We start from the raw sequence: 14,370 nt of genomic DNA, 5'->3' as shown, positions 1-14,370 counted from the left end.
TCCTGTTTAAAATCAGCTTTTATAACTGAATGCTTCATCAGACATTAAGATCTAAATGAGGCAGCCCAGTCCCCTGAAGCTCCATCAGCTGCTGTAGTCCTAATTTTTCTCATTTGTGTTTTTTTTTTTTTTTTTTTTTTTACTTTAGGACACAAAGTGAAGTCGGCCAAGATGTGTGCAGCTAAAAACGTGGCCATCGGCATCGACCTGGGCACCACCTACTCCTGTGTGGGAGTTTTCCAGCACGGAAAAGTGGAGATCATCGCCAACGACCAGGGCAACAGGACCACCCCCAGCTATGTGGCCTTCACTGACACCGAGAGGCTGATTGGGGACGCAGCCAAGAACCAGGTGGCTCTGAACCCCAGCAACACTGTGTTTGATGCCAAGAGGCTGATTGGAAGAAGGTTTGATGACTCAGTGGTGCAGGCCGACATGAAGCACTGGCCCTTCAAGGTGGTTTCAGATGGAGGGAAGCCCAAAATTCAAGTGGAGTACAAAGGAGAGAGCAAGACCTTCTCCCCTGAGGAGATTTCCTCCATGGTCCTGGTGAAGATGAAGGAGATTGCTGAGGCCTACCTGGGCCACAAGGTGTCCAAAGCCGTCATCACGGTCCCGGCCTATTTCAACGACTCCCAGCGACAGGCCACTAAAGACGCCGGCGTCATCGCAGGACTCAACGTCCTGAGGATCATCAACGAGCCCACGGCAGCTGCCATTGCGTACGGACTGGACAAAAAGGGCAAGTCAGGAGAACGACACGTCCTGATCTTCGACCTGGGTGGAGGCACCTTCGACGTGTCCATCCTGACCATTGATGACGGCATCTTTGAGGTGAAGGCCACGGCCGGTGACACTCACCTGGGAGGAGAGGACTTTGACAACCGCATGGTGAACCACTTTGTAGAGGAGTTCAAGAGGAAACACAAGAAGGACATCAGCCATAACAAGAGAGCCTTGAGGAGGCTGCGCACTGCTTGTGAGAGGGCCAAAAGGACCCTGTCCTCCAGCTCCCAGGCCAGCATCGAGATCGACTCCCTGTTTGAGGGCATTGACTTCTACACCTCCATCACCAGGGCTCGCTTTGAGGAGCTGTGCTCCGACCTGTTCAGGGGGACCTTGGAGCCTGTGGAGAAAGCTCTGAAGGATGCCAAAATGGACAAGGGACAGATCCATGACGTCGTCCTGGTGGGAGGCTCAACCAGAATCCCCAAGATCCAGAAACTCCTGCAGGACTTCTTCAACGGTCGGGAGCTGAACAAGAGCATCAACCCAGATGAAGCGGTGGCTTACGGCGCCGCCGTCCAGGCCGCCATCCTCACAGGCGACACCTCGGGCAACGTCCAGGACCTGCTTCTGCTGGACGTGGCACCTCTGTCACTGGGGATCGAGACTGCCGGAGGAGTGATGACGTCCCTGATCAAACGCAACACCACCATCCCAGCCAAACAAACCCAGGTGTTCACTACTTATGCTGACAACCAGCCCGGGGTCCTGATCCAGGTCTACGAAGGTGAGAGAGCCATGACCAAGGACAACAACCTGCTGGGCAAGTTTGAGCTGTCTGGAATCCCACCCGCTCCCCGAGGGGTCCCTCAGATCGAGGTCACTTTTGACATCGATGCCAACGGCATATTGAACGTGTCTGCGGTGGACAAGAGCACGGGCAAAGAGAACAAGATCACCATCACCAACGACAAGGGCCGACTGAGCAAAGAGGAGATCGAGAAGATGGTCCAGGACGCTGACAAATACAAAGCTGAGGACGAGCAGCAGAGGGAGAAGATCGCTGCCAAGAACTCTCTGGAGTCCTACGCCTTCAACATGAAGAGTAGCGTGGAGGATGAGAAGCTGAAGGACAAAATTAGTGACCAGGACAAGAAGAAGGTGACTAAGAAGTGTCAGGAAACCATCGCCTGGCTGGAGAACAACCAGCTGGCTGAGAAAGACGAGTACCAACACAAGCAGAAAGAGTTGGAGAACGTGTGCAACCCCATCATCCGCAAGCTGTATCAGGGAGGGATGCCCACTGGTTCTTGTGGAGAGCAGGCACGAGGCGGCACCCAGGGGCCCACTATTGAGGAGGTGGACTGAAGGGACCCTGAACTCTAGGACCTTTTAGCATTATTGCTAACTTTCTGATTGTGACATATTTGTGAAAAGCTTTGAGTTGTACAGATGTTTATAGAGAATATTTTTCATGTTTACATTAGAAGTTTAAATATTATGTCAAGATGATTTTACAAAACAAGACACTGAATGTTATGTAAAATTTTGATGTTTTCATCTTTTGCTCATTGCAATAAAGATGAAATACGAATGTTTTCTGTCTTTTGAGTCTGTGTGTTTTTGGAAAAGAGTTAATTGTAGAATTTCTGGAAATAACGTTTTTGGGCTCAACATTAAGTCACTTTCCTAAATAAACAAAGGAGACTTTAACACAAAATATCTTGCAAATTAAATGTGTTTCAGAGGAATAAATAGATCTTATTGTAAAGATGAAAGTAAACAAAAATACAAATGTTTTAGGGAATATTTCATTATTAAAAAACTACTGGAATAAAGTTTCTTGTATTATTTAAAAAAAATTCAAATATGAACAGATTGGGACAGCTGACGTTATAGTTCTGATGGAATTGGCTTAGAAGGTGAAATTTAAAAAGACTCCCAGGAGCTAAATACTCATAAGGTTAACTGTACTTTGGGGGATTTTTAGGTGTATTTACTTACTAACGTTACTGTTTTTTATTTTTATTTTAAAAAACAACACATGCTTTCTCTTTATTCCTATGACATTATAGTAACTGTCAAATGTGATATTTCTCCGAGATTTAATTCAATTCAAGTTTATTTATATAGCGCCAAATCACGACAAGAGTTGTCTCAAGGCACTTCATATAATAAACATTCCAATAGAGGTCAGTTCATTAGTCCAATCAGTAAAATGTTTCCTACATAAGGAACTCAGCAAATTGCATCAAGTCACTGACTTTACAGCAATCCTCATACTAAGCAAGCATTTAGCGACAGTGGAGAGGAAAACTCCCTTTTAACAGGAAGAAACCTCCAGGGGATCCTGGCTCAGTATAAGTAGCCATCCATCACAATTCACTGGGGATCGAGAAGACAGGAAAGTCACACACACACACGCACGCATGCACGCACACACACACACACACACTGTCTATGGTTACATTGTGATTTCTTAGTAAATATTCTATTTGGTGAAAGATAAACACATTCAATGTCAAGGAAAGTAAAATGTTATTATCAGGAGAGGGAGAATGTTTAAGAGGTTAGCAGCAGTGTTCAAGCCGATGGTCCCCTCCATCAGGCCACCACAGCTCAGCAGAACATCACTGTAGCTTCTTCTGGGGAGAAAAACACCTAGAGAAAAAATAAAGTTAACAGCTGAAATTGCAGGAAATAATGCAGTTAAAGAGCAAATTGTAGAAGAAAGTAGTAGAGTGTGAAAAGTGGTCGTGTGTCCTCCAGCAGTCTAAGCCTATAGCAGCATAACTACAGAGATAACTCTGGATAACCCAGCCTTTTCCATGGAGGAATGTTGGAGGCAGGGCAAGGGAGAGCCGTCTTTACCGACTGTACACTCCACCTCCCTCTTCTCCCCCACATGTCCAGATGTAGGCTAACATCAGATTGTAACCAGAGGCCCTATTAAATAATTTAGCATCACTCCTGGAAAGAATGAATCTAATCTTAGCAATATTCTGAAGGTGGAAAAAGGAAATCCTACAAACCTGTTTAACGTGGGATTTGAATGACGCGTCCTGGTCGAAGATGACACCAAGGTTCCTTACTTTGTTCTTGGAGACTAATTTAATGCCGTTCAGGTCAGGTTATTCCATCCATCCATCCATTCATTTTCATCTGCTTATCCGTAGTCGGGTCACGGGGGCAGTAGCCTAAGGCGAGAGGCCCAGACTTCCCTCTCCCCAGCCACTTGGGCCAGCTCCTCCGGGGGAATTCCAAGGCGTTCCCTGGCCAGGTGAGAGACATAGTTCCTCCACCGTGTCCTGGGTCTACGTTTAGGTCTCCTCCCGGTTGGACGTGCCCAGGAAACCTCACCAGGGAGGAGTCCAGGAGGCATCGTGACCAGATGCCCGAGCCACCTCAACTGGCTCCTCTCGATGTGGAGGAGGAGCAGCGGGTCTACTCCGAGCCCCTCCCGGATGACTGAGCTTCTCACCCTATCTCTAAGGGGGAGCCCAGTCACTCTTTGGAGAAAACTCATTTCGGCCGCTTGTATCCGTGATCTCGTTCTTTCGGTCACTACCCAAAGCTCATGACCATAGGTGAGGGTAGGAACGTGGATCGACCGGTAAATCAAGAGCTTTGCCTTCTGACTCAACTCTCTCTTCACCACGACAGACCGGTACAATGCCCGCCGCATCACTGCAGATGCAGCACCAATCCGCCTATCGATCTCACGCTCCAGTTTTCCCTCACTCGTGAACAAGACCCCGAGATACTTAAACTCCTCCACTTGAGGCAGGACCTCATCCCTGACCCGGAGAAGGCATTCCACCCTTTACCGAATCAAGACCATGGTCTCAGATTTAGAGGAGCTGATTCTCATCCCAGCTGCTTCACACTCGGCTGCGAACTGCTCCAGCGAAAGCTGAAGATCACGTTCTGATGAAGCCAACAGGACCACATCATCTGCAAAAAGCAGAGACCTGATCCTCAGGCCACCAAAACGGATGCCCTCCACACCTTGGCTGCGCCTAGAAATCCATTCCATAAAGGTTATGAACAGAATAGGTGACAAAGGACAGCCTTGGCGGAGTCCAACTCTCACTGGGAACGAGCCAGACTTACTGGCGGCAATGCGGACCAAGCTCTGACACCGGTCATACAGGGACCTGACAGCCCGTATCAGAGGGCCTGGTACCCCATACTGCCGGAGTACCCCCACAGGGCCCCCCGAGGGACACGGTCAAACGCCTTCTCCAAATCCACAAAACACATGTAGACTGGTTGGGCAAATTACCACGCGCCCTCCAGGATCCCTCTAAGGGTATAGAGCTGGTCCAGTGTTCCACAGCCGGGACGAAAACCACATTGCTCCTCCTGAATCTGAGGTTCAACAATCCGACGGACCCTCATCTCCAGAACCCCTGAATAGACCTTACCAGGAAGCCTCAGGAGCGTGATCCCCCCGTAGTTGAAACACACCCTGCGGTCCCCCTTTTTAAATAAGGGAACCACCACCCCGGTCTGCCAGTCCAGTGGGACTGCCCCCGATGTCCACGCGGTATTGCAGAGACACGTCAGCCAACACAGCCCCACAGCATCCAGAGCCTTAAGGAAATCCGGGCGGATCTCATCCACCCCTGGAGCCTTGCCACAGAGGAGCTTTTAAACCAGCTCAGTGACCTCAGCACCAGAGATCTGAGAGGCCAACTCAAGGTCCCCAGACTCTGCTTCCTCACTGAAAGACGTGTCGGTGGGATCGAGGAGGTCTTCGAAGTATTCTGCACACCGATCAACAACGTCCTGAGTAGAGGTCAGCAGCACACCGTCCCCACTTTAGATGGTGTTGGTAGTGCACTCCCCCCCCCACCCCACCCCCCACCGCACCGCGAGGCGCTGGATGGTTGACCAGAATCTCATCGAAGCTGTACGAAAGTCTTGCTCCATGGTCTCACCAAACTCCTCCCACGCCCGGGTTTTTGCCTCAGCGACCACCCGAGCCGTGTTCCGCTTGGACTGCCGGTACCTGTCAGCTTCCTCTGGAGTCCCACAGGCCACAGAGACCTGATAGGACTCTTTCTTCAGCTTGACAGCATCCCTAACCGCCTGTGTCCACCAGCGGGTTCGGGAGTTGCCACCACGACAGGCACCGACGATCCTGCGACTACAGCTCCAGTCGGCCGCCTCAACAATGGAGGCACGGAACAGGTTCCATTCAGACTCAATGTCCCCCGCCTTCCCCGGTACATTTTGGAAGTTCTGTCGGAGGTGGGAATTGAAGCTCCTTCTGACAGGAGACTCTGCCAGACATTCCCAGTAGACCCTCGCGATACGTTTGGGCTACCTGGTCTGACCGGCATCCTTCCCCACCATCTGAGCCAACTCACCACCAGGTAGTGGTCAGTTGACTGCTCCGCCCCTCTCTTCACCCGAGTGTCCAAGACATGTGGCCGCAGGTCAGATGAAACAACAACAAAGTCGGTCATCAAGCTGCGGCCTAAGGTATCCTGGTGCCAAGAGCACATATGGACACTTTTATGTCTTAACATGGTGTTCATTATGGACAATCCATGACTGGCACAGAAGTCCAAAAACAAAACACCACTCGAATTCAGATCGGCGGGGCGTTCCTCCCAACCACACCTCTCCAGGTCTCACTGTCGTTGCCCACGTGAGCATTAAAGTCCCCCAGCAGAACGAGGGAGTCACCGGAAGGAGCGCTTTCCAGCAACCTCTCCAAGGTCTTCAAAGAAGGAGGGTAGTCTGAACTATAGTTCGGTTCATAAGCACCGACCACAGTCAGAACCCGTCCCCCCACACGTAGGCAGAGGCAGGCTACCCTCTCATTCACTGGAGTAAACCCCAACGTACAGGCACCAAGATGGGGGGCAACTAGTATGCCCACCCCTGCTCGGCGCCTCTCAGTGGGCGCAACTCCAGAGTGGTAGAAAGTCCAACCCCTCTCAAGGAAACTGGTTCCAGAGCCATGCGTTGAGGTGAGTTTGACTATATCTAGTCGGAACCTCTCAACCTCACACACCAACTCAGACTCCTTCCCCACCAGAGAGGTGACATTCCATGTTCCAAGAGCCAGCTTCTGTAGCCGAGGATCAGACCGCCAAGGTCCCCGCCCTCGACTACTACTGCACCTGACCCCTTTGGCCCCTCCAACGAGTGGTGGGCTCATGAGAAGGGGGACCCATGTTTCCTCTTCGGGCTGTGCCCGGCCGGGCTCCATGGGTGAAAGCCTGGCCACCAGGCGCTCGCCAATGTGCCCCACGTCCTGGCCTGGCTCCAGAGGGGGGCACCGGTGATCCACGTCCGGGCGAGGGAACACGGTTTCCATTTATGTATTTCATCATAAGAGGTCTTCGGGCTGCTCTTTGTCTGATCCAGGGGCAGATTTAGGACTGAAGATCCAGGGCTTAAAACACGCACACGCGCACACACACACGTGACACGCACTAGTCAACATCATATATATTTGTCTTGTACTACATAATTTTTAATCTGAAGCTACATATTAAGCATATTCAGGGCAGAGTATTGTTCCTGTTAGTGTTTAGTGTGAGATGATAGTAAATATTCCCACGTTCTTTCTCCAACAACTTTACCTGATAGTAAGCTAACTTTAGGCAAACCAGCAGCACAACAAATATTTTCAAATAAGACTCACAAACCTGAGTCAACACCAGTCTCATCAAAGCTGGGGTTCTGTCGCGGCACTTTTGGTCTAAAAAACGCCCTTATGTCCATCTTTTACATTTGCGTTCCAGGCAGACACTGTAGAAGAAGCCAGACACTGAAGAAGAAGCCTGCTGCTGAAGGGCTTCTTCAGTGGTGGAGGCTCAGGCAGGCTGTATACAAACTACTGCCAGCTGCTCCCTCTCTGTTGGACTTTGGTACTGCATGTTACTTCCACGTTTATATCCGGGGCTTTTCATAAAACATTCGGGGCTTGAGCCCAAGTAGCCGGGCCTAACGCTGCCCCTGGTCTGATTCCTCACCTAGGACCTGTTTGCCATGGGTGACTCTACCAGAGGCATAAAGCCTCAGACAACATAGCTCCTAGGATCATTGAGACACTCAAACCCCTCCACCACGGAAAGGTGGAAGAGTAGTGGTCACAACACCAGGTAGTGGTCAGTTGACAGCTCCGGCCCTCTGTTCACCCGAGTGTCCCAAGACATGTAGCCACGGATCAGATGAAACAACAACAAAGTCGATCATCGCACTTGCCAAAGGTATCCTGGTGCCCATGAGCACATAAGGACACCTTTATGCTTTAGCATGGGGTTGATTATGGACAATCCATGACGAGCACAAATATATTATATACATAGCCTCAAGAGACATGCCGAAAATTGCAAGACAACATAAAGAGATTTAATTTGTTGTTGATAAAATATGAGAAAAACAAATGACTAAATAGGCCATATAAACTTCTTGCAACTGCAGCTCAGTGAAAACTCCGTTCATTAAGAAATATTTCATTAAAAATGTTTCTGTATTTATTACTTTATTATTATGAGAAAACATGAAAATATTTTGCTTAGCACACTAACTAAAATACGCTTTTTCTTCACTTGTGCCGAAAGTTCTCCGAAGTCCCGGAAATTCCTTTTATTTTGTGAATCTGGCAAAAGACAAAGCTGCGCACGCGCCTCTGATTGGTGGAAATTTCAGGAAACTTCTACCAAGTCAGTGACGCACACAGGAAACTAAAACGATTGAACTTCAGAGAAAAACAAAACAGCTTTCAGTCCCATTACTGTATTGTTCAGTAAATTACATTTACTTTGAAACTACCAACAGGAAACAGAATGTGATGTTTCCTGTGACTTGACTGATTCTCGTGAAACATCTAGAAGCAGCCAGACGACAGCTCCACAGATATAAAGCGGCTGGTCTGAGAGCTGAGACAGTTATAGAAACTGACCAGAGAGCAGTTGGAAATCCAGAGAAGAAGGAAACAGATTCAGAAGAAGAAATTAAACCCTATTTATGGATCAGAACATCAACACTTTAACAGTAAGTACAATTTTCATGTCCGATAGAACAAGAAATTTCATTTGAACATCTGAAACTTTCTAATAAGAATTACATGGACTTTGTTCAGAAGAAATGTAGAAGGAAAATTAATCTTTGTTTTGATAACTTTATTGAATGTTTGAATGAAAGTTAAATATCTAATGTTAAAATAGCTTTTGTTGTGATATAAATTATTCCTGTTTAAAATCAGCTTTTATAACTGAATGCTTCATCAGACATTAAAGATCTAAATGAGGCAGCCCAGTCCCCTGAAGCTCCATCAGCTGCTGTAGTCCTAATTTTTCTCATTTGTGTTTTATTTTTATTTTTATTTTTTTACTTTAGGACACAAAGTGAAGTCGGCCAAGATGTGTGCAGCTAAAAACGTTGCCATCGGCATCGACCTGGGCACCACCTACTCCTGTGTGGGAGTTTTCCAGCACGGAAAAGTGGAGATCATCGCCAACGACCAGGGCAACAGGACCACCCCCAGTTATGTGGCCTTCACTGACACCGAGAGGCTGATTGGGGACGCAGCCAAGAACCAGGTGGCTCTGAACCCCAGCAACACTGTGTTTGATGCCAAGAGGCTGATTGGAAGAAGGTTTGATGACTCAGTGGTGCAGGCCGACATGAAGCACTGGCCCTTCAAGGTGGTTTCAGATGGAGGGAAGCCCAAAATTCAAGTGGAGTACAAAGGAGAGAACAAGACCTTCTCCCCTGAGGAGATTTCCTCCATGGTCCTGGTGAAGATGAAGGAGATTGCTGAGGCCTACCTGGGCCACAAGGTGTCCAAAGCCGTCATCACGGTCCCGGCCTATTTCAACGACTCCCAGCGACAGGCCACTAAAGACGCCGGCGTCATCGCAGGACTCAACGTCCTGAGGATCATCAACGAGCCCACGGCAGCTGCCATCGCATACGGACTGGACAAAAAGGGCAAGTCAGGAGAACGACACGTCCTGATCTTCGACCTGGGTGGAGGCACCTTCGACGTGTCCATCCTGACCATTGATGACGGCATCTTTGAGGTGAAGGCCACGGCCGGTGACACTCACCTGGGAGGAGAGGACTTTGACAACCGCATGGTGAACCACTTTGTGGAGGAGTTCAAGAGGAAACACAAGAAGGACATCAGCCATAACAAGAGAGCCTTGAGGAGGCTGCGCACTGCTTGTGAGAGGGCGAAAAGGACCCTGTCCTCCAGCTCCCAGGCCAGCATCGAGATCGACTCCCTGTTTGAGGGCATTGACTTCTACACCTCCATCACCAGGGCTCGCTTTGAGGAGCTGTGCTCCGACCTGTTCAGGGGGACCTTGGAGCCTGTGGAGAAAGCTCTGAAGGACGCCAAAATGGACAAGGGACAGATCCACGACGTCGTCCTGGTGGGAGGCTCAACCAGAATCCCCAAGATTCAGAAACTCCTGCAGGACTTCTTCAACGGTCGGGAGCTGAACAAGAGCATCAACCCAGATGAGGCGGTGGCTTACGGCGCCGCCGTCCAGGCCGCCATCCTCACAGGCGACACCTCGGGCAACGTCCAGGACCTGCTTCTGCTGGACGTGGCACCTCTGTCACTGGGGATCGAGACTGCCGGAGGAGTGATGACGTCCCTGATCAAACGCAACACCACCATCCCAACCAAACAAACCCAGGTGTTCACTACTTATGCTGACAACCAGCCCGGGGTCCTGATCCAGGTCTACGAAGGTGAGAGAGCCATGACCAAGGACAACAACCTGCTGGGCAAGTTTGAGCTGTCTGGAATCCCACCCGCTCCCCGAGGGGTCCCTCAGATCGAGGTCACTTTTGACATCGATGCCAACGGCATATTGAACGTGTCTGCGGTGGACAAGAGCACGGGCAAAGAGAACAAGATCACCATCACCAACGACAAGGGCCGACTGAGCAAAGAGGAGATCGAGAAGATGGTCCAGGACGCTGACAAATACAAAGCTGAGGACGAGCAGCAGAGGGAGAAGATCGCTGCCAAGAACTCTCTGGAGTCCTACGCCTTCAACATGAAGAGTAGCGTGGAGGATGAGAAGCTGAAGGACAAAATTAGTGACCAGGACAAGAAGAAGGTGACTGAGAAGTGTCAGGAAACCATCATCTGGCTGGAGAACAACCAGCTGGCTGAGAAAGACGAGTACCAACACAAGCAGAAAGAGTTGGAGAACGTGTGCAACCCCATCATCCGCAAGCTGTATCAGGGAGGGATGCCCACTGGTTCTTGTGGAGAGCAGGCACGAGGCGGCACCCAGGGGCCCACTATTGAGGAGGTGGACTGAAGGGACCCTGAACTCTAGGACCTTTTAGCATTATTGCTAACTTTCTGATTGTGACATATTTGTGAAAAGCTTTGAGTTGTACAGATGTTTATAGAGAATATTTTTCATGTTTACATTAGAAGTTTAAATATTATGTCAAGATGATTTTACAAAACAAGACACTGAATGTTATGTAAAATTTTGATGTTTTCATCTTTTGCTTGCTGGACATTGCAATAAAGATGAAATACGAATGTTTTCTGTCTTTTGAGTCTGTGTGTTTTTGGAAAAGAGTTAATTGTAGAATTTCTGGAAATAACGTTTTTGGGCTCAACATTAAGTCACTTTCCTAAATAAACAAAGGAGACTTTAACACAAAATATCTTGCAAATTAAATGTGTTTCAGAGGAATAAATAGATCTTATTGTAAAGATGAAAGTAAACAAAAATACAAATGTTTTAGGGAATATTTCATTATTAAAAAACTACTGGAATAAAGTTTCTTGTATTATTTAAAAAAAATTCAAATATGAACAGATTGGGACAGCTGACGTTATAGTTCTGATGGAATTGGCTTAGAAGGTGAAATTTAAAAAGACTCCCAGGAGCTAAATACTCATAAGGTTAACTGTACTTTGGGGGATTTTTAGGTGTATTTACTTACTAACGTTACTGTTTTTTATTTTTATTTTAAAAAACAACACATGCTTTCTCTTTATTCCTATGACATTATAGTAACTGTCAAATGTGATATTTCTCCGAGATTTAATTCAATTCAAGTTTATTTATATAGCGCCAAATCACGACAAGAGTTGTCTCAAGGCACTTCATATAATAAACATTCCAATAGAGGTCAGTTCATTAGTCCAATCAGTAAAATGTTTCCTACATAAGGAACTCAGCAAATTGCATCAAGTCACTGACTTTACAGCAATCCTCATACTAAGCAAGCATTTAGCGACAGTGGAGAGGAAAACTCCCTTTTAACAGGAAGAAACCTCCAGGGGATCCTGGCTCAGTATAAGTAGCCATCCATCACAATTCACTGGGGATCGAGAAGACAGGAAAGTCACACACACACACGCACGCATGCACGCACACACACACACACACACACTGTCTATGGTTACATTGTGATTTCTTAGTAAATATTCTATTTGGTGAAAGATAAACACATTCAATGTCAAGGAAAGTAAAATGTTATTATCAGGAGAGGGAGAATGTTTAAGAGGTTAGCAGCAGTGTTCAAGCCGATGGTCCCCTCCATCAGGCCACCACAGCTCAGCAGAACATCACTGTAGCTTCTTCTGGGGAGAAAAACACCTAGAGAAAAAATAAAGTTAACAGCTGAAATTGCAGGAAATAATGCAGTTAAAGAGCAAATTGTAGAAGAAAGTAGTAGAGTGTGAAAAGTGGTCGTGTGTCCTCCAGCAGTCTAAGCCTATAGCAGCATAACTACAGAGATAACTCTGGATAACCCAGCCTTTTCCATGGAGGAATGTTGGAGGCAGGGCAAGGGAGAGCCGTCTTTACCGACTGTACACTCCACCTCCCTCTTCTCCCCCACATGTCCAGATGTAGGCTAACATCAGATTGTAACCAGAGGCCCTATTAAATAATTTAGCATCACTCCTGGAAAGAATGAATCTAATCTTAGCAATATTCTGAAGGTGGAAAAAGGAAATCCTACAAACCTGTTTAACGTGGGATTTGAATGACGCGTCCTGGTCGAAGATGACACCAAGGTTCCTTACTTTGTTCTTGGAGACTAATTTAATGCCGTTCAGGTCAGGTTATTCCATCCATCCATCCATCCATTCATTTTCATCTGCTTATCCGTAGTCGGGTCACGGGGGCAGTAGCCTAAGGCGAGAGGCCCAGACTTCCCTCTCCCCAGCCACTTGGGCCAGCTCCTCCGGGGGAATTCCAAGGCGTTCCCTGGCCAGGTGAGAGACATAGTTCCTCCACCGTGTCCTGGGTCTACGTTTAGGTCTCCTCCCGGTTGGACGTGCCCAGGAAACCTCACCAGGGAGGAGTCCAGGAGGCATCGTGACCAGATGCCCGAGCCACCTCAACTGGCTCCTCTCGATGTGGAGGAGGAGCAGCGGGTCTACTCCGAGCCCCTCCCGGATGACTGAGCTTCTCACCCTATCTCTAAGGGGGAGCCCAGTCACTCTTTGGAGAAAACTCATTTCGGCCGCTTGTATCCGTGATCTCGTTCTTTCGGTCACTACCCAAAGCTCATGACCATAGGTGAGGGTAGGAACGTGGATCGACCGGTAAATCAAGAGCTTTGCCTTCTGACTCAACTCTCTCTTCACCACGACAGACCGGTACAATGCCCGCCGCATCACTGCAGATGCAGCACCAATCCGCCTATCGATCTCACGCTCCAGTTTTCCCTCACTCGTGAACAAGACCCCGAGATACTTAAACTCCTCCACTTGAGGCAGGACCTCATCCCTGACCCGGAGAAGGCATTCCACCCTTTACCGAATCAAGACCATGGTCTCAGATTTAGAGGAGCTGATTCTCATCCCAGCTGCTTCACACTCGGCTGCGAACTGCTCCAGCGAAAGCTGAAGATCACGTTCTGATGAAGCCAACAGGACCACATCATCTGCAAAAAGCAGAGACCTGATCCTCAGGCCACCAAAACGGATGCCCTCCACACCTTGGCTGCGCCTAGAAATCCATTCCATAAAGGTTATGAACAGAATAGGTGACAAAGGACAGCCTTGGCGGAGTCCAACTCTCACTGGGAACGAGCCAGACTTACTGGCGGCAATGCGGACCAAGCTCTGACACCGGTCATACAGGGACCTGACAGCCCGTATCAGAGGGCCTGGTACCCCATACTGCCGGAGTACCCCCACAGGGCCCCCCGAGGGACACGGTCAAACGCCTTCTCCAAATCCACAAAACACATGTAGACTGGTTGGGCAAATTACCACGCGCCCTCCAGGATCCCTCTAAGGGTATAGAGCTGGTCCAGTGTTCCACAGCCGGGACGAAAACCACATTGCTCCTCCTGAATCTGAGGTTCAACAATCCGACGGACCCTCATCTCCAGAACCCCTGAATAGACCTTACCAGGAAGCCTCAGGAGCGTGATCCCCCCGTAGTTGAAACACACCCTGCGGTCCCCCTTTTTAAATAAGGGAACCACCACCCCAGTCTGCCAGTCCAGTGGGACTGCCCCCGATGTCCACGCGGTATTGCAGAGACACGTCAGCCAACACAGCCCCACAGCATCCAGAGCCTTAAGGAAATCCGGGCGGATCTCATCCACCCCTGGAGCCTTGCCACAGAGGAGCTTTTAAACCAGCTCAGTGACCTCAGCACCAGAGATCTG

At 48.7% G+C, this 14,370-nt stretch overlaps 2 protein-coding genes across 3 annotated transcripts in view; both read left to right on the top strand.

Moving 5' to 3' along the window:
• LOC107373895 (heat shock 70 kDa protein 1) overlaps positions 1-2,320 on the top strand; it is a 230,475-nt gene extending 228,155 nt beyond the window's left edge. For both annotated transcript variants that reach the window (XM_070551480.1, XM_054735694.2), the window contains exon 2: positions 149-2,320. In XM_070551480.1, the coding sequence (XP_070407581.1) occupies positions 172-2,094 (1,923 nt within the window). In that variant the 5' untranslated portion in view covers positions 149-171 and the 3' untranslated portion in view covers positions 2,095-2,320. The remainder of the gene's footprint in view (positions 1-148) is intronic.
• A 6,286-nt stretch (positions 2,321-8,606) lies between these two features.
• On the top strand, positions 8,607-11,273 carry LOC139070079 (heat shock 70 kDa protein 1). The gene is made up of 2 exons (XM_070551716.1): positions 8,607-8,745; positions 9,091-11,273. Exon 2 carries the CDS (start codon positions 9,114-9,116, stop codon positions 11,034-11,036), a length of 1,923 nt encoding a protein of 640 aa, XP_070407817.1. The 5' UTR covers positions 8,607-8,745; positions 9,091-9,113; the 3' UTR covers positions 11,037-11,273.
• The last annotated feature ends 3,097 nt before the right edge of the window (positions 11,274-14,370 follow it).

The sequence above is a fragment of the Nothobranchius furzeri genome, chromosome 5 (assembly GCF_043380555.1).
Source record: "Nothobranchius furzeri strain GRZ-AD chromosome 5, NfurGRZ-RIMD1, whole genome shotgun sequence".
Lineage (NCBI taxonomy): Eukaryota > Metazoa > Chordata > Actinopteri > Cyprinodontiformes > Nothobranchiidae > Nothobranchius > Nothobranchius furzeri.
Note: the sequence above shows the minus strand (reverse complement) of the source record. Positions and strands in the feature narration are given on the sequence as shown.

What these genes read in the sequence shown, in the direction of transcription:
- LOC139070079 (XM_070551716.1), top strand. Translation starts at nt 9,114, where the DNA reads ATGTGTGCAGCTAAAAACGTTGCCATCGGCATCGACCTGGGCACCACC.